At 39.3% G+C, this 22,961-nt stretch overlaps 1 protein-coding gene across 2 annotated transcripts; it reads left to right on the top strand.

The window, feature by feature from the left end:
• Positions 1 to 1,260: 1,260 nt before the first annotated feature.
• Positions 1,261 to 22,504, top strand: MGST1 (microsomal glutathione S-transferase 1). Of its 2 annotated transcripts, none has more exons than XM_025455217.2 (4): positions 1,261 to 1,418; positions 7,330 to 7,478; positions 9,546 to 9,640; positions 21,903 to 22,504. In XM_025455217.2, the coding sequence occupies exons 2-4, from the start codon at positions 7,353 to 7,355 to the stop codon at positions 22,147 to 22,149; spliced, it is 468 nt and encodes a 155-aa protein (XP_025311002.1). In that variant the 5' UTR covers positions 1,261 to 1,418; positions 7,330 to 7,352; the 3' UTR covers positions 22,150 to 22,504. The 2 variants fall into 2 exon arrangements, with proteins under 2 accessions (XP_025311002.1, XP_025311001.1); XM_025455216.3 differs by having other exon boundaries at positions 1,279 to 1,449.
• Positions 22,505 to 22,961: the final 457 nt, after the last annotated feature.

Here is a 22,961-nt window from a genome sequence, read left to right as displayed (position 1 = left end):
TCTCTCTCTCTGTGACTATCATAAATAAATAAAAATTAAAAAAAAAAGATTCAAAAACACGTTTAGAACTGCTCCACTGGAATTCTGTAGATCAAATTATTTAATAATAGCTCTTTGTACCTTTTTGGTAATGTTACGGTTTGGGCTGTATCCCCTCATAGTAAGTTAAAATACTAAAGTCTTGTGGTGAGAATTCAGAATAGAAACATCTCAAAGTCTGTCCTATTCGAGTTAGTGTTACCGCCAGGTTCCAGAGTACTTAACTAAGAAGATAAGGAAATAAATATAATTTTCAAAAGCTAGAGACCTGAAAATGAAGCACTACTATCTTCTGATGTTGGATTTCCCAGTACTCCTACTGATAGGCTTATGTAGAAATTGTTCTCCGGCTCCTGATTAATTTCTGCTTCCTAGAGCAAACTGTTAAGTCTTACTTCCTTTTTTGGTAGAACACGGACTTGTCTATCAATTCCTAGACAGCTACTCCTGAGGGTACAGCTTAAAACCTGAAGAAGGTAAAATTAGGACAAAACAAAAGAAGGAAAGAAAAAGGAAGTATACTATACAGCAGGTGGTAAATGTGTGAGAAGTATTACCAGGAGAGAAGTAACATAGATTGAAAACATAAATCCTTAAACAGTTTTAGATAAAACCATGGAAGCTAGGTCCATAAATATTTTTGTGGGGACTCGGAAGCTTAGAAATATTCCCTGCTCTAGATACTGATGTCAGGATAACCATGCCTTCCTACAACACTCCCCTAAATGTCCCTGTAAAAACCATACTAGGCTGACTGTGTAACGGACTGACGCAATATAATCTCCAATTCCATTTTGGACTCTGCACACGAGGGGCCAGAGCGAGGAGGCAAATTGCTGGGGATTAGAGATCTGGAAGCCAATAGGCGATCTTGACTAAACGTTGCATCGTGTCCGTGCCAGCCTTTGCCTTGCCACGGGTACAGGGAAAGTGAAGCTCAATGGGAAGCACTTTTGTGAATGGTTCCTAATCAGTCCTCCCCTCTCCCTCCTCCTCCCAGAGATCTAACTCCTCTAAGAGCTTTTAAAGCTTTCAAAATTCAGCATCAGCACCTTTGCAAATGGTTTCCAGCTACTAAAAGCTTTGCCAGCCTCCAGGCAGCAGAAGTCCCGTGCGAACCGCTCAGGTCCCCGCCCCCACCGTAAGGGGACAGAGCCCGGGAGGAGCCGCAGGGGGTCAAGGAAGGAGACCCGGGGGCGGGGATTACCCTGGAACAGAAAATCAGGCGATTGGGGGAGGTGCTTGGCCGGGCTGGGAGTCCGGCTGGCAGCGCCGGAGAGCGAATAAGAGCAAACCAGCCAGAGCGGGTGCGGTGCTAGGGCCCCGGGGCCGCGCCGGGCAAGTCACCGCAGTGGCCGTGCGCCCCGCCGCTGGCACAGGTGCGCCGCCGTTGCTCCTGCTCGATTCGCAGTACGTGCCCGGGGTGCGGGGTGGGGGCGCGGGGCGCGGGCGCGGGGCGCGGGGGGCGGAGGAGCGAGCGGGGCTGCAAGGGCCTGGGCTTCAGGGCTCTGCGGACGCGGGAAACTTCGCTGCTCCCTTGAGCTGCTGCGCGCTGGCGTCTCAGTCCGCCGCCTCCGAAAGGCAGGTGGGCTCCTGCACCCTTGAGGGTAGGTTGTCCCCGTGGTCAGACTCCAGGGAGGAAACTTCCGAGAGGAAATCTTTTCAGGTCCCCCCAACTTTGGGGTCCCGGAGAAGGGAAATCACAACCTGGAAGAGGCGGAGCCGAATTCACCCCTACCCCAGGCCAGCTCCGGCCTCTGTGTGCCCAACACGCTGGGTGCAAACTGGGAATGTATGAAGTCGCTACAGTTTTAAGCAACTTATGTTCTATCGAAGGGTGTGGAGTCTTGCAGCGGCTCTGGACGAATTGGCCTTTGCACCTACTGGGGTCTAGGAAGGATCTGCTCCTCATGGTTCACTTTGTTAGGCAAGAGGAACATCAGCAAGTTAAATAATTACTAATAATAAAAACAATAACAAAGTGCAAGAGAACATAAACTTTGTGATACTATAGCCAACCCCTTCCAACCACCTAACACCCCCCCCCCCCCCCCCCCCCCCCCGACTCAGCTATTACTGCTCTGGTTGGCTGGCCTGGGGCGGTGGAGAGAAGGGTGCATGCAAATCCCCCATCTCATTACTTTCTTCAAAATAGTCCCAAGGCTTCTTAGTATTCCGGGCACCCTTTTGTTTTCTCCTTTGCCCTCTGCCTGCTTTGTCTCCAAGGGAGTGCCAAGTGGGTTATAATCAAGCATTGTTGTATGGTCACATGGAAAATCCCCAGATCCTCTAGCTTACAGCCTTTCTTCCACGTAAGATGAGTTCTTTAGGGCCTTAGCTTGCCTTGAATACCAAGCTACACATACCTTTTGCATACCCTGAAGGCCTTCCATTCTGGGAGATAAGATAATGATAGGGTCTGTTGTCCTTTTCTGTTTCCAAAAGGAGAGGACTATGTGGGGACTTTGGTCATTTTTTAAAATGGCAAATCAGTCCGATTTTGAATGTTGCTCTTGGTGGCAAACAAGTACAGTTTTTCTCAGGGTTTGCTTTAGGGTGTAGTTTACTAACCACGGAGGCTGGGAAGGGAGATCAGATCAGCACAGCACCTGAGAGCCGCCTTACCCCACATCTTCCCAGCACCCCCAGCATGTTCCCCCCAGCACCTGGACTCTGAAGCATAGGAGGCCAGGTCTGCAGTCACCTTGCCCCGTTCAGAAAATTCTAGAATTGATAAACAGCAACAAGGCCGTTAAATTATCTTTTTTTCTTTATCTTAAGGTAGTGTTACGTTTGTTTGGGAAGTCATAAAATTGCAGAGTCATGGCTCAGGGGATGTGTGACCAGATTTTTGTGTGTTTCACAATATTGATGTTGCAAGGCCACCATAAATAAGAAGAGAACTTTGTCCTTTTTGGCCAAGAGCCTGTAAAGAGGAATATTCCATGGTTGAGAAATAAAGACTCAACTGTAATAGATACAGTTGGGGTAGGCATTGTGTTTAGATAGGAGGGCGAGATAGGAATACAAGATGGAACAGAAAAAGGCGCCCCCAGAAAACCAGAGCGGTCTAGAATTCTTGACCTTGATAGTGGCCGCTCATGAATTAAGCACTTGAGAAAACTGGGTTCTAGTCTTGGTCCATCCACAGTGAATTTGGGTCGCATTACTCCCTGTACCTCTTCAGGCCTCCGTTTCCTTATAGATTAAAGGCAGAGACAAATACTCCTTCCTGGCTCTGACTACCTTAGAGTTTTCTAGATCAAGTGAAATCATGGGAAAGCTGTTTGAAATTTCTAAAATTATCTCCTCGGTGCCTAGGACAGTACCAAAGCAGGAACTTATTTCCTGGATAGTTACACAGCACTTAGTTCTAAGCTCTGTACACTTTACTCATTTGACTCACAAGAATCCTGCGCGTCGGAGGTATTATTGACCTCATTATCCAAGGAAGGTAAGTAGGTCCCAGATTATTAACCTCATTATCCAAGGAAGGTAAGTAGGTCCCAGAGAAGTTAAACCACAGGCAGTAAACTAGCAGAGCCGAATGTCCCCGGCCTCTAGCCTCGTCCTTGCGTCTCTGTGTGTTCCCCATGCTGCTCCTTGTCCCTTCAACGGCGGTCACCTCCAGCTCAGGGAATGGAGCCCAGCTCTCTGGTGTTCTCTGCTATGCCAACCAGTGATGGACAGCAAAGGGAATGACACAAGGTACATTTAGAATTTGTCATGACAACAGTTCAGTTTCCTGTTTTGTCTTGTCTTAGATTATTCACCCCTCATTCCTGGAATACCCAAAACACCTGACATTTTACCCTCTGAATTATTAGTACTATGACACTCCTCTCCACCCTCCAGGTGACCTTCTCTAGCAAAAAGCTTATCCACTAATTTGAGAGAGAGCACGAGTGGGGGTAGGGGGAAGGGCAAAGGGAAAGGGAGAAGTGAGGCTTGATCCTAGGACCCCGAGATCATGACCTGAGCCAAAAGCAGATGCTTATTCACCACCTGAGCCGCCCAGGCACCCCAGTAATTTTGTCTTGACTGCAGCGCCCAGCCACAATGTAGGTTCAAGGCAACTTACTGACAGCTTTGGAAAAAAGTCTAGGCCAGCACCGTACTATTCCATGCTTGAAATCACTTCTGTTTCTTCGTGTCTTACCTTCACTGCTGCACACCTGGCCCGCAGGCCTGCTGGAGTGGAAGGTACTGGTCTCTGAGGAGCCGTTCTGGGACCTGTCGGGTGGGAAGGCAGAGGCTCAGCACTGGCCCATCTCCCGGAACCACAGACTGGAGGAGTTAGGCCACATTCTTGGTGCTGGAAAACCTCTTTGTGTGAGGTGCACTGTCAACTTGTTCACATTTAATGGAAAACAAAAACCCTGGCTTTGCCTTTTTCTCCAGCTGCCGACGTCTTTGTGTTCTTTTCCCACCAGCAGTTCTGGAAGGCTTCTGCTTTTTCTCTTCTTTTTCAATGCCAGTTTTCACTAAAAGAAAACCCATCCTCTGGACTTTTATTCCATTGCTAAATCTATTTCGTTCTGTAGACATCTGCAGAAACCTACGGAAACTATTTTAGTTGTAAAATTATTGCTAAATAACAACAGTTCCGACTTGATAAACTTCTATGTAACTTTTTTTTTTTTATTACTATTAACATTCCTGCTGTGTTTCCTCAGATCTCTGTCCAGAGGCATAGGACTTAAGGATCCCTTGTTAAGCTAATTACTCTACAGGAGCTTTGAAGGATAGTGAGGTTTTAATCATGACTTCTTCCCCACTCCCACGCCCTCTACCAGAACAAGAGCAGACCCATTAAATGGTGGTAAAGTATTACCTTGCGCTGAGAGCTTATATCACATTATGTGTTTCAAGACTACTGACTTTTGGAGGTGGATTAATGTCTCCTATGCATTTGGTTTTGTTTTTTAAACTGGAACATATAGTTTCTGTTTGCTTAAATCCGAAGTACATATTCAGCCTGCCTTTAAAAATAGGGGTTATTGGGGCATCTGCGTGGCTCAGTGGTTAAGCATCTGCTTTTGGCTCAGGTTGTGATCCTGGGGTCCTGGGATCGATTCCTGCATCGGGCTCCCTGCAGGGAGCCTACTTCTCCCTCTGCCCGTGTCTCTGCTTCTCTCTCAGTGTCTGCCATGAATGAATGAATGAATGAATGAATGAATAAGTAAATAAATAAATAAAATGTTTTTAAAAATATAAAATAAAATAAAATAATAAAATAAAATAAAATAAAATAGTAAAATAAAATAGGGGTTACTTTGGAAGCTTTGGTTTCTTTATCTGGAAAATGGGAATGATAGTACCTATCCTGTAGGTACAGGTACACTGTAGCATAATTGGGAGAGGAAACATGATAACAAAGAGTGTACCAGCCACAGAGCAGGCTTTCAAAGTTAGTTGAATCAGAATTAAGCAGTTTGCAGTCTCTTCTTGAAGGAGACAGTGCAGTGTACTTAGTGTACAAGCTAGGAAGGCAGAGATATGGGTTGTGTCCTAGCTTGGCTGCTCAACATTTCTGAATCACATTTTCTTCACCCGTGAAATGAATATAGTTATGAGAACTATACTAGTATAGTTACAAAGGCTATGTAATGCACATAAAGTACATGGCATAGTTGAACGCATAGTGGACTCATAAAATTAAGCATATATGTATCTGTGTGGTTGTATATATCACAGTAACAGCAATACTTAGACAACCGTATGACCTGAACCGAGTAAAGAAAGAGATACAGATTTTTTTTTAAGATTTTAAAGATAAAAAAAAAAAAAGATTTTAAAGATAGAATGATCAGAATTTGGTAGATGTCAGCCTGATAAGGTTGTATATAGGAGTTGAGTTTTAAAGGCAGGAACGGACGTTGTGACCAAGAGACCATGCCCAGCAGATTAAGTAGTACGGAAGCTTGAATGTGAGAAAAGATGTGTGTTTATGTGGAAGGGAGAGAAGAAGCAGACAGCAGGGCTGATAATTGAACAAGAGGATGTTAAAAAAGAATGGCTACCGTTTAGGGTAGGAAATTTACATGTTAAGCTTTACCCTAAATCCCTATCCACTTTGACTTCAGTATCACCAGATTGCCTTAGCTTCCCTTCTGGGTACATTCTCACTTACACTTCCAACTTCAGACAGATAGTTACATTCAGTGGAAGGTGAAATAAACTTGAGTTCTGTAAAGCTAATCTCCATTAGCTTATTCCTTCTTTGAAAGTCCCATAAGTGCTACTTCCTTACTTGCATTTGCCTGGCATTTTGTTTCAGTATCCTGCTTCTCCTTGTTCACTTGTGTTGGTATTAATGATGACTATAATCATGGTGATAATGATGATCATAAAGTATAATAAACCTTATCGAGGGTTCTTCATGGGCCAGGTTCTGTGCCAAGTATAAGTATATTCCACATGTTATCTCACTAAATCCTGACAACAAACTGGTAAATTAAGGACTATTTCTATTCTCATCTTATAAATGAAGAAATTTAGTTTCAGAGAGGCCAAGTCTCTCAACCAAAGTTGATAACCAAATGGTGGGATTGGAATTCAAATCTTGCAGCCTGGGATCTTAAATACTCTTGAAATGAGAAAACACTGTAAACTGGGTTTCTAAAGAAGGATATATATTTGAGCTTAGGGATTTATTTATTTATTTTTCTAAGACTATTTGAGAGAGTGTGTGTAACCAGGGGGAGAGGCAGAAGAAGAGGGAGAGAGAATCACAAGCCAACTTTGCTATGAGTGCAGAATCCAACTCAGGGCTCGGATCTCATGAGCCTGAGATCATGACCTGAGATGAAATTAAGAGTCAAATGCTTAACCAAAATGCTTAACCAACTGAGCCACCCCCAGGGGCCCAGAACTTCGGCATTTCTAATCAACCATTAATGGTGCTACTGTGTACGTAATTTAATGCTACTGGAGAGATCAATCCATAAACTCTGGTCCTTTACATCCAACTTATGGTTCATCTTGATGCAAAAATAAGATTTTCATCTCACTTTATAGCATTGTACCCATTTGTGTTTGCTTCTCATTCCCCTATGTTTTCATTTTCACTCCATGCTTGTTTAATATCTTCAAGCTTAATGTTATAGAACTAGAAAAACACAATATTGTTTATTTTGAAATTTTAGCAAAGATTATTTCTTCTGCAATAACCCAGGATATTTTTTAAGAACAGTGTGGTTAATGCTGCAATATAAGCACACCAAGTGACCATCAAGTTTTTTGAGGTATTCCCATCTACTTTTCCTATCTTGTCTAAAATCTTTTCAGGATTCCAGACCAAAATTGAGAAAATGGTTGACCTCACTGAGCTAATGGAAAATGAAGTATTCATGGCCTTTGCTTCTTACACAACAATTATTCTTTCAAAAATGATGTTTATGAGTACTGCAACTGCATTCTTTAGATTGACAAGAAAGGTAAGACATTTGGAGGCAATATTTTCCTTGAAGGGTTGGCATTTTGGAGAACAATTTTCTTGATTAACATTTTTTTGGGGGGGGGGTAGTGGGTAAAGCCCAATGGCACAGTGTTTAATGTTGCAAATGAATTATGCCATTTTTGGTACAGATGCATCTGGTATATTTATGGAACAGGTACTTTTTCCTGGAAACTAGTAAATGTTTTTTTCATTGTGGCTTTTACCCTTTATCAGGTATGCTTAGTATATGAGATTCTCAGAGTATCAGAGTTTTCAAGAAAACTTTCTGTGATTTTGAAGCTAATTTTGCCAACTAGAGTTTAGAAAATAGTCATTTTCCAGATGGGTAACCAGTGTCTTCGTTCTATTACAGGTCAAGGATATACGTTTGGGGACAGAATTATTATTATTATCATCAGTAGAGCCTTTAATGATGGGGCAAGGCATTTGAATTATGTGTAGTTCTGACTTCTTAAGTGGGTGCTATTTCTGCCCAGCATTATAAGAATGATTTTTTCTTAATGGTTGGGGAAAGTGATAGAAAGATTTCGAAAGCATGACATATACTCAAACAGGGTTTGTAACCCAGTAAGGGAGGATAGAGCAAAACTACCTTGACAAAGCTAAACTATTTCCATTGGTGTGGTCCCTATCTCTAGTCAGCAACTTCTTCCTGGAAACCACCTATTTCTCTCTCTCTGTTTCTCTTTCTGAGTCTCTAATGGGTCCAGGAGTCAGAGCAGCAAGCTGTGAAATGACTGCTTACCACCAGGTTTACAATGTCCTCCAGAAACATAGTAGTACTAAGCATAGCAGAAATGTACCCCATCTTACAAGAAAGGGAGAAAGGAATTCAGATTTGTGGAGTGCCAGTGGTATGTGCCAGGAGCTGCGTGGTGCTCTTTGTATGTGTGAAATCATGGACTCATTTTACATAGTTTTTAGTATTATCATGTGAAATGAGCATTGGTCCCCCCATTTTACAGATGAGAAACTGGAAGTCCGAGAGGTCAGGTAGCTTACCCAAGGTTACACACCCATAAAGCATGAAGCTAAGATTCTAATTCAGATTGCTTTAAATCTGAATCGCATGCACTTTCCACTTTAATACATTTATTTACTTATTTGAAACACATTTATTGAACATAAATGCCAGACATTTATTTAGAATGCAGACAGACAAAGCTGGCCTCAAGAACTGATACTCTATTAAGTCCCTTCCCATCAGTTCTCCTCAACGTCTTTATCTGAAATAAATGCTTATGTCATATTAAGAAAAGTAGTATAATATTTATGAATTTCTAAGCTTAAATTAGGCTAATTTTGTAGTTCATGTTTTTCTTTATTATAAATTATTAAACAGTGGAACACACTTAAATATTTTTAAATGCATTTTTCAAGTTTCAAGGGATGAGGAAATCATATCAAACAGCATAATAATTTGCAGGAAGGGATAAATGAACATATGCCCTAGAACATGGACTTGGTATTTTTAGGAATGCAATTCTACTTCTTATATTTCACTACATTATTCAACCCAAAGTGTTCATTAATTCAATAAAAGAAAAGAGATACACATATCTTAACAAAGTACAAAATACATTTCCTGCCCCTCGCTCTTAGGCTTCTTGTCTGTTCCCTAACATATGTGGTTAGTAAATTAAGGACCTTCATATAAACCAATCAGGTGGGAATATTAATACTCTTAAGGGAAGTTGTATCAATATCACTAGGAAAAGATTCCAGTTCACCTTAATAATAGTCGATGATGGATTGGAATTATGCTCTCTTTTCCACTTTTCCTTTTTTTTTCACTATTTTTATGCATTAGTTTTTATTTATGTTCTTATTTATGCTTTTCTTTAAAAAAATTTTTTTTGCACTGTTAAAAACTCAGGTTTAACGTATAGACCCCTCCTGGTGTTTGAGCTCCAAATTTTCTTTTCATAAGGGCCAACCTGAATACCTGTATTTCTCCTGTTAAAATGCAAATAATTTATCAGATAGAATACTCCCACGTTATTTGGTATTTGAAATAATTTTTTTTTCTTGGTATTTGGAATAGGTTTTTGCCAACCCAGAAGACTGTGCCAGCTTTGGCAAAGGAGAAAATGCCAAAAAGTATCTTCGGACAGATGATAGGGTGGAACGTGTACGGAGGTAAACCCACTGTCCTCTAAAGTTATTTACTTGATCAAAGAATTTTGGTCCCAGAGTTCACTGAGGATGTTGGGGGGTCATAAAAAGGGATAAAAGTCAGTTATCTTAATTAGTCCATACAATAATGATAGAAAATTAGGAATCTAGAAGTCTCCATCTCTCACTGCAATTGCACATGCTGCCAATTTCTTACCTTGTCGGGGTTAATGACTTTGTACTGTGTAGGGATTTTTCAAAAGGTATTAAAGGTAGGAGGTAAAACGAGGATGGTAGATTCTTCAGTTTTGTCATCTTTCTCCAGAGGTGAGACTGTCAGCTTGTTTGAAAAGTTGAAGATACTTTTGCATAAAACTCGAAATGTGAACGTGGGAAGTCTTGCCTTCCTTTTTCTCTCTCCTTTATAGGTATTATATTTAATGTACTGAGAATTCAATGAGCAATGAAAAGCCATAAGCCAAGACACTATCCATACCACTTCCTAATAATATAATTAATACACTGTTTTAGAAAAGCAAATTGAATCTTAGTCCTAAAAGTATACTTCTTAATCTTTGCCATAAAGTCATATAAATTACAAACTTTTTTTCACCTGAACTGTAATTGACAAATAAAATTGTAAGACATATAAAGTGCACAGCATCATGATTCAATAACACGTATGTTTAAAAAGTTTATCTGCATCGAGTTTATTAACACATCCATGACCTCCATAGTTACCACCCCCTCTGTTTTTTAATGAGAGCATTTAAGGTCTAATCTCTTAGCAAATTTCAATTATACAGTACAGTGTTATTAACTATAGTCACCATGTCACGCTTTAGGTCCTCAGACCTTCTTTATCTTATAACTGAACTTTTGTACCCTACCAACCTCTCATTTTCCCCCAGCCCCTGGCAACCAGCTTTCTACTGTTTCTATGAGTTTGAAAAATTTTTTTCCAGTCTTTTAGATTCCACGTATAAGTGGTACCATATAACATTTGTCTTTCTCTGCTTTATTTTACCGAGCCTACTGCCCTTCAGGTTCATCTGTGTTGTTGGATGTAATAGGATTTATTTCTTTTTTAAGAGTGAATAATGTCCCATTGCACATATATACCACATTTTCTTTATCCATTCATCTATTGATGGGCACTTAGGTTGTTTCTGTATCTTGGCTATTGTGAATGATGCTGCAGTGAACATGGGAGTGCAGATATCTCTTTGGAATTTGGATTTCTTTTCTTTTCTTTTCTTTTCTTTTCTTTTCTTTCTTTTCTTTTCTTTCTTTTCTTTCTCTTCTCTTCTCTTCTCTTCTCTTCTCTTCTCTTCTCTTCTCTTCTCTTCTCTTTTCTCTCTTTTCTTTCCTTTTCTTTTCTTTCTTTTCTTTTTTCTTTTTTATATATACCCAGCAGTGAGATTGCTGGATCATCCGGTTGTTCTATTTTTAATTTTTTGAGGAACCTCCAAACTGTTTTCCATTGTGGCTTATACAAGTTTACATTCCTACCAACAAAGTTCCCTTTTTTCCACATTTTTGCCAGCATTTATCATCTCTTGTTCTTTTGACAATAGCCATCCTAAGAGAGGTGAAGTTAATCAAAATCACTGATTTTGGATGATTTTTGAATAAAAATCAGTGGTTTTGGATGTCTTCTTTGGATAAAAATAACTATTCAGGTCTTTGCTTATATTTATTAACTGGATTATTGTTATTGCTATAGAGCTGTGTAAGTTCTTTGTATATTTTGGGTATTAAGCACGTGTCGGACATGTGGCTTGCAAATATTTCCTCCATAGATTGTCTTTCCATTTTGATTATGGTTTCCTTTGCTGAGCAGAAGCTTTCTGGTTTGATAGAGACTCATGTGTTTATTTTGGTTTTGTTGTCTTTGATTTTGGTGTCAAATCCAGAAAAATCATTGCTGAAGCCAGTGTCAAGGAGCTTACCCTCTATGTTTTCTTCCAGGAATTGTATGGTTTCAGGTCTTACATTTCAAGTCTTTAATCCCTTTAGAATTAATTTTTGTGAATAGTATAAAATAGGGTGTGGCTTCATTCTTTTGCATGTGGAAATTCAGTTTTCTCAACACAGTTTATTGAAGAGACTAGCCTTTCCTATTGTATATTTTTTTTCCTATTGTATATTATAATTATTTTTGCTACTTGTCTTTTAGTTTTTATACTAGACTTATGTAATTTACCCACCATCATTACATTATACACCCACTGTGTATTTTGAATTTAATTATATTTGCTTTTACTGGTGAGTTTTATACTTCTGTTTGTTATCTTCTTACAAAATAATGTCCTTCTGTTTCAACTTAAAGAAAATCCTTTAACATTTCTAGCTGCTGTAGTGGTGATGAACACTTTCAGCTTTTGTTTAGAGAATTTGTTGTCTCTCCTTCAATTCTGAAGGACAACTTTATCAGGTAGAGAATTCTTTTTTTTTTTTTTGTATATTTTTTTTATTGGAGTTCGATTTGCCAACATATAGCATAACACCCAGTGCTCATCCCATCAAGTGCCCCCGTCAGTGCATGTCACCCAGTCACCCCATTCCCCCTCCCACCTCCCCTTCCACTACCCCTTGTTCGTTTCCCAGAGTTAGGAGTCTCTCATGTTCTGTCACTCTCACTGATATTTCCCACTCATTTTCTCTCCTATCCCTTTTATGACCTTTCACTATTTTTTATATTCCCCAAATGAATGAGGCCATATAATGTTTGTCTTTCTCCGATTGACTTATTTCACTCAGCATAATACCCTCCAGTTCCATCCATGTCGAAGCAAATGGTGGGTATTTGTCATTTCTAATGGCTGAGGAATATTCCATTGTATACATAGACCACACCTTCTTTATCCATTCATCCTTCGATGGACACCAAGGCTCCTTCCACAGTTTGGCTATTGTGGCATTGCTGCTAGAAACATTGGGGGAGGGGCAGGTGTCTTGGCTTTTCACTGCATCTGTATCTTTGGGGTAAATCCCCAGCAGTGCAATTGCTGGGTTGTAGGGCAGATCTATTTTTAACTCTTTGAGGAACCTCCACACAGTTTTCCAGAGTGGCTGCACCAGTTCACATTCCCACCAACAGTGCAAGAGGGTTCCCTTTCTCCACAGCCTCTCCAAAATTTGTTGTTTCCTGTCTTGTTAATTTTCCCCATTCTCACTGGTGTGAGGTGATATCTCATTGTGGTTTTGATTTGTATTTCCCTGATGGCCAGTGATGCGGAGCATTTTCTCATGTGCTTGTTGGCCACGTCTATGTCTTCTTTGGTGAAATTTCTGTTCATGTCTTTTGCCCATTTCATGGTTGGATTGTTTGTTTCTTTGCTGTTGAGTTTAATAAGTTCTTTACAAATCTTGGATACTAGCCCTTTATCTGATATATCTTTTGCAAATATCTTCTCCCATTCTGTAGGTTATCTTTTAGTTTTGTTGACTGTTTCTTTTGCTGTGCAGAAGCTTTTTATCTTGATTAAGTCCCAGTAGTTCATTTTTGCTTTAGTTTCCCTTGCCTTCATAGATGTATCCTGCAAGAAGTTGCTGTGGCCAAGTTCAAAAAGGGTGTTGCCTGTATTCTTCTCTAGGATTTTGATGGATTCTTATCTCACATTTAGATCTTTCATCCATTTTGAGTGTATCTTCGTCTGTGGTGTAAGAGAATGGTCTAGTTTCATTCTTGTGCACATGGCTGTCCAATTTTCCCAGCACCATTTATTGAAAAGACTGTCCTTTTTGCAGTGGATAGTCTTTCCTGCTTTGTCGAATATTAGTTGATTATAGAGTTGAGGGCCCATTTCTGGGTTCTCTATTCTGTTCCATTGATCTATGTGTCTGTTTTTGTGCCAGTACCACACTGTCTTGATCGCAGCTTTGTAGTACAACTTGAAATCTGGCATTGTGATGCCCCCCGGCTCTGGTTTTCTTTTTCAATATTCCCCTGGCTATTCTGGGTCTTTTATGATTCCACACAAATTTTAAGATTGTTTGTTCCCACTCTCTGAAGAAAGTCCTTGGTATTTTGATAGGGATTGCATTAAATGTGTAAATTGCCCTGGGTAGCATTGACATTTTCACAATATTAATTCTTCCAATCCATGAGCATGGAATATTTTTCCATCTCTTTGTGTCTTCCTCAACTTCTTTCAGAAGTGTTCTGTAGTATTTAGGGTGTAAATCCTTTACCTCTTTGGTTCGGTTTATTCCTAGGTATCTTATGCTTTTGGGTGCAATTGTAAATGGGATTGACTGATTCCTTAATTTCTCTTTCTTCAGTCTCATTGTTAGTGTATAGAAATGCCACTGATTTCTGGGCATTGATTTTGTATCCTGCCACACTGCCAAATTGCTGTATGAGTTCTAGCAATCTTGGGGTCCATGGAGTCTTTTGGTTTTTCTATGCACAGTATCATGTCATCTGCAAAGAGGGAGAGTTTGACTTCTTCTTTGCCAATTTGAATGCCTTTTATTTCTTTTTGTTGTCTGATTGATGAGGCTGGGACTTCTAGTACTATGTTGAATAGCAGTGGTGACAGTGGACATCTCTGTCATGTTTCTGATCTTAGGGGAAAGGCTCCCAGTGTTTCCCCATTGAGAATAATATTTGCTGTGGGTTTTTCGTAGATGGCTTTTAATATGCTGAGGAATGTTCCCTCTATCCCTACACTCTGAAGAGTTTTGATCAGGAATGGATGCTGTATTTTGTCAAATGCTTTCTCTGCATCTAATGAGAGGATCATATGGTTCTTGTTTTTTCTCTTGTTGGTTTGATCTATCACATTGATTGCTTTACCAGTGTTGAACCAGCCTTGCATCCAGGGGATAAATCCCACTTGGTCATGGTGGATAATCTTCTTAATGTACTGTTGGATCCTATTGGAAGGAACAAGAATTCTCTTGTTGAGAATTTTTGCATCTGTGTTCATCAGGGATGTGGGTCTATAATTCTCCATTTTGGTGGGGTCTTTGTCTGGTTTTAGAATTAAGGTGATGCTGGCCTCATAGAATGAGTTTGGAAGTATTCCATACCTTTCTATCTTTCAGAACAGCTTTAGTAGAATAGGCATTGTTTCTTCTTTAAACAAACGTTTGATAGAATATCCCTGGGAAGCCTTCTGGGCCTGGACTTATATGTCTTGGGAGCTTTTTGATTACTGCTTTAATTTCCTCGCTGGTTATTGGCCTGTTCAGAATTTATATTTCTTCCTGCTCCAGTTTTGGTAATTTGTGTTTTTCCAGAAATGCGTCCATTTCTTCTAGATTGCCTAATTTATTGGTGTATAGCTGCTCACAATATGTTTTTTAAAATCGTTTGTATTTCCTTGGTATTGGTTGTGATCTCTCCTTTTTCATTCGTGATTTTATTAATTAGAGCCTTTTCTCTTTTGTTTTTAATAAGGCTGGCTAATGGTTTATCTATCTTATTAATTCTTCGAAAGAACCAACTCCTGGTTTTGTTAATCTGTTCAACAGTTCTGATCTCTGTTTCATTGAGTTCTGCTTGAATCCTTATTAACTCTCTTCTGCTTGGTGTAGGTTTTATTTGCTGTTTTTTCTTCAGTTCCTTTAGGTGCAAGGTTAGCTTGCGCATTTGAGTTTTTTCCAATTTTTTGAGGGATGCTTGTATGGCAATGTATTTCCCTCTTAGGACTGCTTTTGCTGTATCCCAAAGATTTTGAATGGTTGTATCTTCATTCTTATTAGTTTCTATGAATCTTTTTTAAAAATATTTTATTTATTTGTTCATGAGAGACACTGAGAGAGAGAGAAAGAAAGAGAGAGAGAGGCAGAGACACACACAGGCAGAGGGAGAAGCAGGCCCCGTGCAGGGAGCCCAATGAGGGACTTGATCCTAGGACCCCAGGATCACACCATGTACTGAAGGCAGGCACTAAACCGCTGAGCCACCCAGGGATCCTTAATTCTTCTCTAATTTCCTGGTTGACCCTTTTATCTTTAGCAGGATGGTCCTTAACCTCCACGTGTTTGAGGTCCTTCCAAACTTCTTGTTGTGATTTAGTTCTAATTTCAAGGCATTATGGTCTGAGAATATGCAGGGGACAATCCCAATCTTTTGGTATCGGTTCAGACCCGATTTGTGACCCAATATGTGGTCTATTCTGGAGAAAGTTCCATGTGCGCTTGAGAAGAATGTGTATTCAGTTGCGTTTGGATTAAAGTTCTGTAAATATCTGTGAAATCCATCTGGTCCAGCGTATCATTTAAAGCTCTTGTTTCTTTGGAGATGTGCTTAGAATATCTGTCATTTGCAGAAAGCGCCGTGTTGAAGTCTCCCAGTATTAGTGTATTATTATCTAAGTATGTTTTTACTTTGGTTATTAATTGATTGATATATTTGGCAGCTCCCACATTAGGGGCATCAATATTCATGATTGTTAGGTCCTCTTGTTGGATATATCCTTTAAGTATGATATAATGCCCCTCTTCATCTCTGACTATAGTCTTTTGGATAAACTTTAATTTATCTGATATGAGGATGGGTACCCCAGCTTTCTTTTGAGGACCATGTGAATGGTAAATGGTTCTCCAACCTTTCATTTTCAGACTGTAGGTGTCATTAGGTCTCAAATGAGTCTCTTGTAGACAGCAAATAGATCGGTCTTGCTTTTTTATCCTGTCTGAAACCCTGTCTTTTGATGGGGTCATTAAGCCCATTCACGTTCTGAGTTACTATTGAAAGATATGAATTTAGTGTCATCATAATACCTATTCAGTCCCTGTTTTTGTGGATTATTTCTTTGGACTTCCTTTCTTTTACAGAACCCCCCTTAATATTTCTTGCAGAGGCATTTTGGTGGTCACATATTCTTTCAATTTCTGCCTATCTTGGAAGCCCTTTATCTCTCCTATTCTGAATGAGAGCCTTGCTGGATAAAGTATTCTTGGCTGCATGTTCTTCTCATTTAGGACCTTGAATATATCCTGCCAGCCCTTTCTGGCCTTCCAGGTCTCTGGAGAGGTCTCCTGTTAACCTAACACTTCTCCCCATATAAGTTAGGGATCTCTTGTCTCTTGCTGCTTTAAGGATTTTCTCTTTATCTCTGGAATTTGCAAGTTTCACTATTAAATGTCGAGGTGTTGAATGGTTTTTATTGATTTTGGGGGGGACCCCTTTATCTCCTGGATCTGAATGCCTGTTTCCTTTCCCAATTTAGGGAAATTCTCAGCTATGATTTGTTCACATATGCTTTCTGGTCCTCTGTTCCTCTTGGTGTTGTCTGGAACCCCAATTAAACATAGATTTTTCCTTCTGAGGTGGCCATTTATTTCCCTTAACCTTTCCTCATGGTCTTATAATTGTTAAATTATATTTTCTCTTCCTTCCTTGCCATCCACTTGTCTTCTTTGTCACTCACTCTTTCTTCTACCTCATTAATACTCGTCATTAGGACTCCCAGTTTGGATTGCATCTCATTTAATTGATTTTTAATTTCGGCCTGATTAGATCTAAATTCTGCAGTCATGAAGTCTCTTGAATCCTTTATGCTTTTTTTCCAGAGCCACCAGTAGCTTTATAATTGTGCTTCTGAATTGGCTTTCTGACATTGAATTGTAATCCAAATTCTGTAACTCTGTGGCCTAGAGTACTGTTCCTGATTCTTTCTTTTGTGGTGAGTTCTTCTTTCTAGTCATTTTGCTCAGTGCAGAGTGGCTAAAAAAGAGTTGTACTTGTTAGATGTACTTGTTAGATGTGCAAACTCTTCTCTCTGTAGCATTCCAGCTGTGCTCCCTTAAATCTCAGGTCGAATTTGTAGGTTTTCAGGATGATTTGAAAGTTATCTAGGTAAGTTGGTGGGGACGGGTGACTTGGGGACCCTACTCCCCTGCCATCTTGCCCCACCCCCCTGGTAGAGAATTCTTTGTGAAATATTTGGTATTTATTATTTTATTAATTATATTTTTAAGACTCTTAAAAAGAGTCCCATCACACTCCCTTCTGCCTTGTAGTTTCTGATTAAAAGTATGCTGGTAGTCTTATGCGGTTCCCTTGTATAAGACAAGCTACTTTTCTCCTGCTGCTTTTAAAATTTTCCCTCTCTTTAACTTTTGGTAATTTAATTATAATATGCCTCGGTGTGTCTGTGTGGATTCGTATTTTTTGGTACATCTGAAGTTCCTACATCTGGATGTCTATTTCTTTCTCTGGGTTGGGAAGTTTTTAGCCATTATTTTTTGGTTAAGCTTTCTGCCCCCTTTTCACTCTCTTCTACTTCTGGGGCCTCGGAAATAAAGATATTCATCTTTTTGATGGCATTCTATAAGTTCCATAAATTATATTTTTCCTTTATTTTTTTTCTTTTTGTGCCTCCAGTTACATGAATTCCACTGACCAAGTCATTTATTAAACGGAATGTTTTTCTTCTAAGAGTAAAGTCTGGCTAGGTAGTTTGAATAAAATGTTAACTTCTGCTTCTCTTAGTTATATATTTGTTAAGTTCACATACATGATGCTAATCATGACCTTATGCTGATAACGTTGCCCAGGACTTGAGAGTGATAATAATAAGACACTTGATAGCACTAGTGGGTTTGGACGGAAGATCCAAGCGTCATGTGTGAAAGCTTAACAAAATAGATTTTATTTTGAGATTTTAGATTCTTCCCCATTCTCCCCTTCCAGCCTCCCCCTCCTTGCCATACCCATAAGACTGTACTTCTAGAGGAGCAAACCATTATTGAACCTGATCTTCTAGTCAGGTTGTGAACAATTGACCTTAGTTCTGAAAGGAATCAGTGTCCTTGAAGAGGTGCAGCGACTGTGTGCATAGCGCCCCCTGGTGATCAGACGCTGGCTTTTCAGTGTGGCAACAGAAAGTCTCCGAGAAAGATAGGGTGTCCAGTTTCCAGTTGTATTGTTTGAGACCTTATGGACCCCATCAAAAACTTTCTAAGAACAGTTTACTTTCGGTGAAACTTTACTGATAAAGTGTTTCCAGAATCTCCCCCATCTCATTTTTAACCTGGATTTTTTTTACACTACTTCCACATGTGAAGCTATTTCTATTAGTATATGCCAATGGCAGGGATGAAATGGGGCCATGAATGAAGATATGCAATCTTGAGAAAATTAATACATAAACATGTGGGAAAAGTAATTAAAAACAAAGGAATATGTGTGGAAATGTCAAGATAAGTGACTTATAGGTCAGTGACTCGGTGCTTTGGGCAGACAGAAATCAGTGATGATTAGAAAACATTTTATGTATGTATCTATTTAATCCTATCTCACGAGGTTCTAGAAAGAATTTGAGATCATATATACATTTGTTACAACTAGATAAAAGAAAAGTGTAAGGTAATTAGGGCAGCTGGAAAAATACAGGGAACTTTTCAAAAGGGAAAGAATGAAGGCTTCGGTTTGGTATATAGGGAAAGGAGAGATGTGTAGAACATACTACCTTCTGAGGTAGAAAATACTTTTTCACTGAGTGATGGAATTTAGGTGATGCTCACTGGGGATTCTTTCAAGGGACTGAAGCTTAGTCTAGGAGTTGAACTAGATGGCTTCCCTTCTGGACCCAGTGCATGAATAAAACATTCATTGAGAGATTGTTGTGTGCTCATTGATGTCACTTCTTCTATTAGGATATGATAAAAGAGCTTTAAGACTGGATTCCTGCCCTGGAAGGATTTATAATTTTTACCATGAAAATAAGGCCAACACACATGTAGTAATTAGAGAATGATATAAAGCAGCCTCTTATTAGATGTTAAGTTGTGCGGTACAAGGTATAAGTTCCTAAAGGATTTAGGAATATTGGATGGATGAAGAGCTTGAAGGATATTAGGATTTGGGAAGAGGAAGAGAAGAGTGATCATGTCAATTTGGGATAATTTCTTTGTGGGAATTTGAGCACACTGCTATATTCTGAGTGTGAAGAGCTTTGGTTGAGATAAGGTCCAGGTCAGATGGGTGATGCTGAAATCCAAGTGGTTCTGATCTGAGGGAAGAAGGTGTGACTGGAGCATCATGAGCACAGAGTAGGGCTGTGTGAAGGTCAGCCATAGAGCAAGTCTATACCAAGGGGCATCTGTCCACATGAGAAAAGAAAATGGGAATAGGAGTCATGATGGAGGGAAGGGGACAGACCAGATAGAAAGTGGTCATGAAGACATCTACCTACTAATAGATTTTGGTAGCCATCTAGAAAGGACAGGAAGATGAAAAAAGCTGCCCCTATAAGGTAAGCTGTGTTGTTCAATCAGAGAAAGGATTCCAGTGGAAAGGTGATACTGATCTATAGCAAGTGCTCACCGGTAGAGCTCGGTATGTGTATGCCTGGGCCAGCCAGGGTCTAAAAAGAACAGCATGTAAAATGGCATGAGTTAGTATTGAGTATGAGCGTCTATTGAAAACAGACAATTTCTAGGACAATGAGCAGTGTTATCTATAAGAACATTTGGAAGGCTGAAGACAGGAAAGGCAAATTGAAGAAGGGAAATAAGATATAGGGAGGCCAGAAAAAAATGGAGGGACTAATACTGTCCAAAGAAGCCCTTCTCTGACCTTCCTTCCCTCTACCCCCAGTGAAACCCATTACCGCTTATTGTCCTAGACTTTCTTCTCTGTTTTAAAACTGTATTCTATTTGCCAATTGCTTAAGTAGACATTATTTTTCATGGGGTCTCCCTTTTAAAACTTCTTCCCCAACTTTAGAATGTCTTACCTTTCAGAAAGCTGTGGGGGAGAAAACTAACATGGCCATCATTGGAGGTGAAGCTATATCTGTGGCACGGCAGGAGAATTCAAAGGACCAAACCAAATAGCCTTCATATAATTGAAGTGGATCCTTCCTAAATAGGAAATAGTATTCCTGCCCCTTCTCATCCGCCTTGCTATCAGTAGCCTGTTCCATGAAAGAGAAGGGACAGGAACACTCATACCATTCTGTCTTTGTTTTTATTTAGGAACAGGCCTTTTTAAAAAAATTATTTATTCATGAGAGACACAGGGAGAGAGGCAGAAACCTAGGCAGAGGGAGAAGTAGGCTCTCTGCCAGGAGCCCAATGCAGAACTCGATCCCAGGACCCTGGGCTCATGACCTGAGCTGAAGGCAGACGCTCAACCACTGAGCCACCCAGGTGCCCCAGGAACAGGTCATTCTTTATTTAAAGTTTTCAAAACTATTACTTATCTAGGTTATTATCATCTTTGTCACCATCAACCTTCATGTTGTCACCATCTTTGTCAGGCAAGCTATGGGAAACAGGAGAAAGGAAAAGAGGTGGGAGATGATGGTGATTGCTGAGCAGGGGATATATAATAATTTTTTTGGTAGAAGAAAAAAGAGTGACATAAGACAAATTTTTTTTTTCATTTTGAAATGCCTATCAGTAGCTGATAAAGCTCTATCAAAAATCTCAACTCCTAGTCTAGATTCTAAAACAATTTTAGTTCTGGAAACTTAAACAGGGACATTAGATTTTAAAATTAAGCACTTCAAAAAAATCAAGCCAATAATAAATGCACCTTCTATTCTCATTCCTGGCCAGAGAAACCCAGGGTGCCATAAATCAGAGGAAAACTTGTAGTTAAACCATGATTTTTGTCTTCTTCTAGCTATGGTATATAAAGATAGAATTTAGGAAACATATCTTTCTATATTGTCTATCATTTTTGTGTATTCTTTGTACTTTGCTTCTTCACTTCAGTAATTCCTTTTATAATTTGAGGATACATTGGCTAAGATTTTCCCCATATTTGAAAGGCTACTTATGTATTCTGTTGTTTGGAAGTTGAGGGCATAAGATTCTTAGTATTGAAATGGTAAATTAATTGTTGACAACCTAGTAGTTTGGGTGGATGAGCAAGGATTGGCTGAGTAATAATTTTGTAGATTGGCAGAAGTGATAGAGGAGCCTTACGAAAGATTATAACCAAAAGGATTTTCTTCTTTTGGAAAGAAGTGTTTTAAGAAGAATCTTGAATTGCTATTGTATGAATCTCGGAAGAGCAAGTATTTCATATCTAAAAACTGAAGTGAGTTTTATGACAATAGATGCAGCAGTTTTGATATGCCTGAGCGTGCAAAGTGCCTTCTTTGTTATATGTTGAAATACACTAAAGATAGAAACAAAAATAATGAGATATTTAAAATAAAAGCTAAATGGTTGAAGAAGGAAGACAATTTGAAAAAAAGTGAAATAATTCTGCATTTTAAGATCCACTAACATTAGTTTTAGAAGAAAGGGAAAATGAACGTATTTCTACTGATTTTGAAGTCAGTGTTTTGCTAATCATCTTTTCCCACAGAGCTCACCTGAATGACCTTGAAAATATTGTGCCATTTCTTGGCATTGGTCTTCTGTATTCCTTGAGTGGTCCAGATCTTTCTACAGCCCTCCTGCACTTCAGACTCTTTGTTGGAGCACGGATCTACCACACAATCGCGTATTTAACACCCCTTCCCCAGCCAAATCGCGCTTTGGCTTTCTTTATAGGATATGGAGTTACTTTTTCAATGGCTTACAGGTTGCTGAAAAGTAGATTGTATTTGTAAAGAGAATCATATAACTTGTCATCCAATTACTTTCTAAGAATTCTACAATTTCAATTTATAATGAATAGTTTGTTAGATTCTAGGTGGGAGGGGAGCAGGAAAATTAAGATGGGGCCAACAGTCTGAATATCAACATCACCAATGTCCTTTATTGTTTCATATTTGTGCTTGAAATTTAATGTAATTCTTAAAGTCTTTTGACTTCTTTAAGTGCCTTGTTGTAAATTCTGATTATAATTCATAATATTCTTTCAACATTTAATATTTTAAATCTATAAAAAGGGTGATTGCATGTATGATAAACATATTGTAATATCACTGAATTGGGCATATGAAATAAAGAATTTAAAGAATAGTGTTATTTGGTTTAATTTTTTCCCAACTTGTATTTTCGGAAGCAAAGTCTGTTCAGTGAGCAACTTTAACCTGTGATCGGACAGCACAGAGAAGGGTGCATAGTTTACATTAACATTATTTAATGTCACATTACATCAATTATTACATTAATTAATGATGGATATTTTCATGTTCCTGATACTTACTTAGAACTCTGAAAGCGAAGATTATGGTTTATTTATTCTTGTGTGTGGGTTCTCATTCATGCACACAGACAAGCAGGAAAACATTCACACCCACACACATCGAATTCATAAACACCTCACCTACACACACCCATGATGAGTACCAACACCATCACCAGTACTAACCATTATGGATACTTAATGATGAGGTAGCTTGGTACTTCTTCATACTGTGCCATCTCCCTTCATGGTACTTTTTCATACTATGCCATCTCCCTTCACACGTGCCTT

The sequence above is a fragment of the Canis lupus genome, chromosome 27 (genome assembly GCF_003254725.2).
Source record: "Canis lupus dingo isolate Sandy chromosome 27, ASM325472v2, whole genome shotgun sequence".
In the NCBI taxonomy this organism is placed as follows: Eukaryota; Metazoa; Chordata; class Mammalia; order Carnivora; family Canidae; genus Canis; species Canis lupus.
Note: the sequence above shows the minus strand (reverse complement) of the source record. Positions and strands in the feature narration are given on the sequence as shown.

What these genes read in the sequence shown, in the direction of transcription:
- MGST1 (XM_025455217.2), top strand. Translation starts at nt 7,353, where the DNA reads ATGGTTGACCTCACTGAGCTAATGGAAAATGAAGTATTCATGGCCTTT. An exon ending in TCTTTAGATTGACAAGAAAG is followed by an intron (nt 7,479 to 9,545) that starts GTAAGACATTTG and finishes TATTTGGAATAG; the next exon opens with GTTTTTGCCAACCCAGAAGA. An exon ending in AGGGTGGAACGTGTACGGAG is followed by an intron (nt 9,641 to 21,902) that starts GTAAACCCACTG and finishes CTTTTCCCACAG; the next exon opens with AGCTCACCTGAATGACCTTG.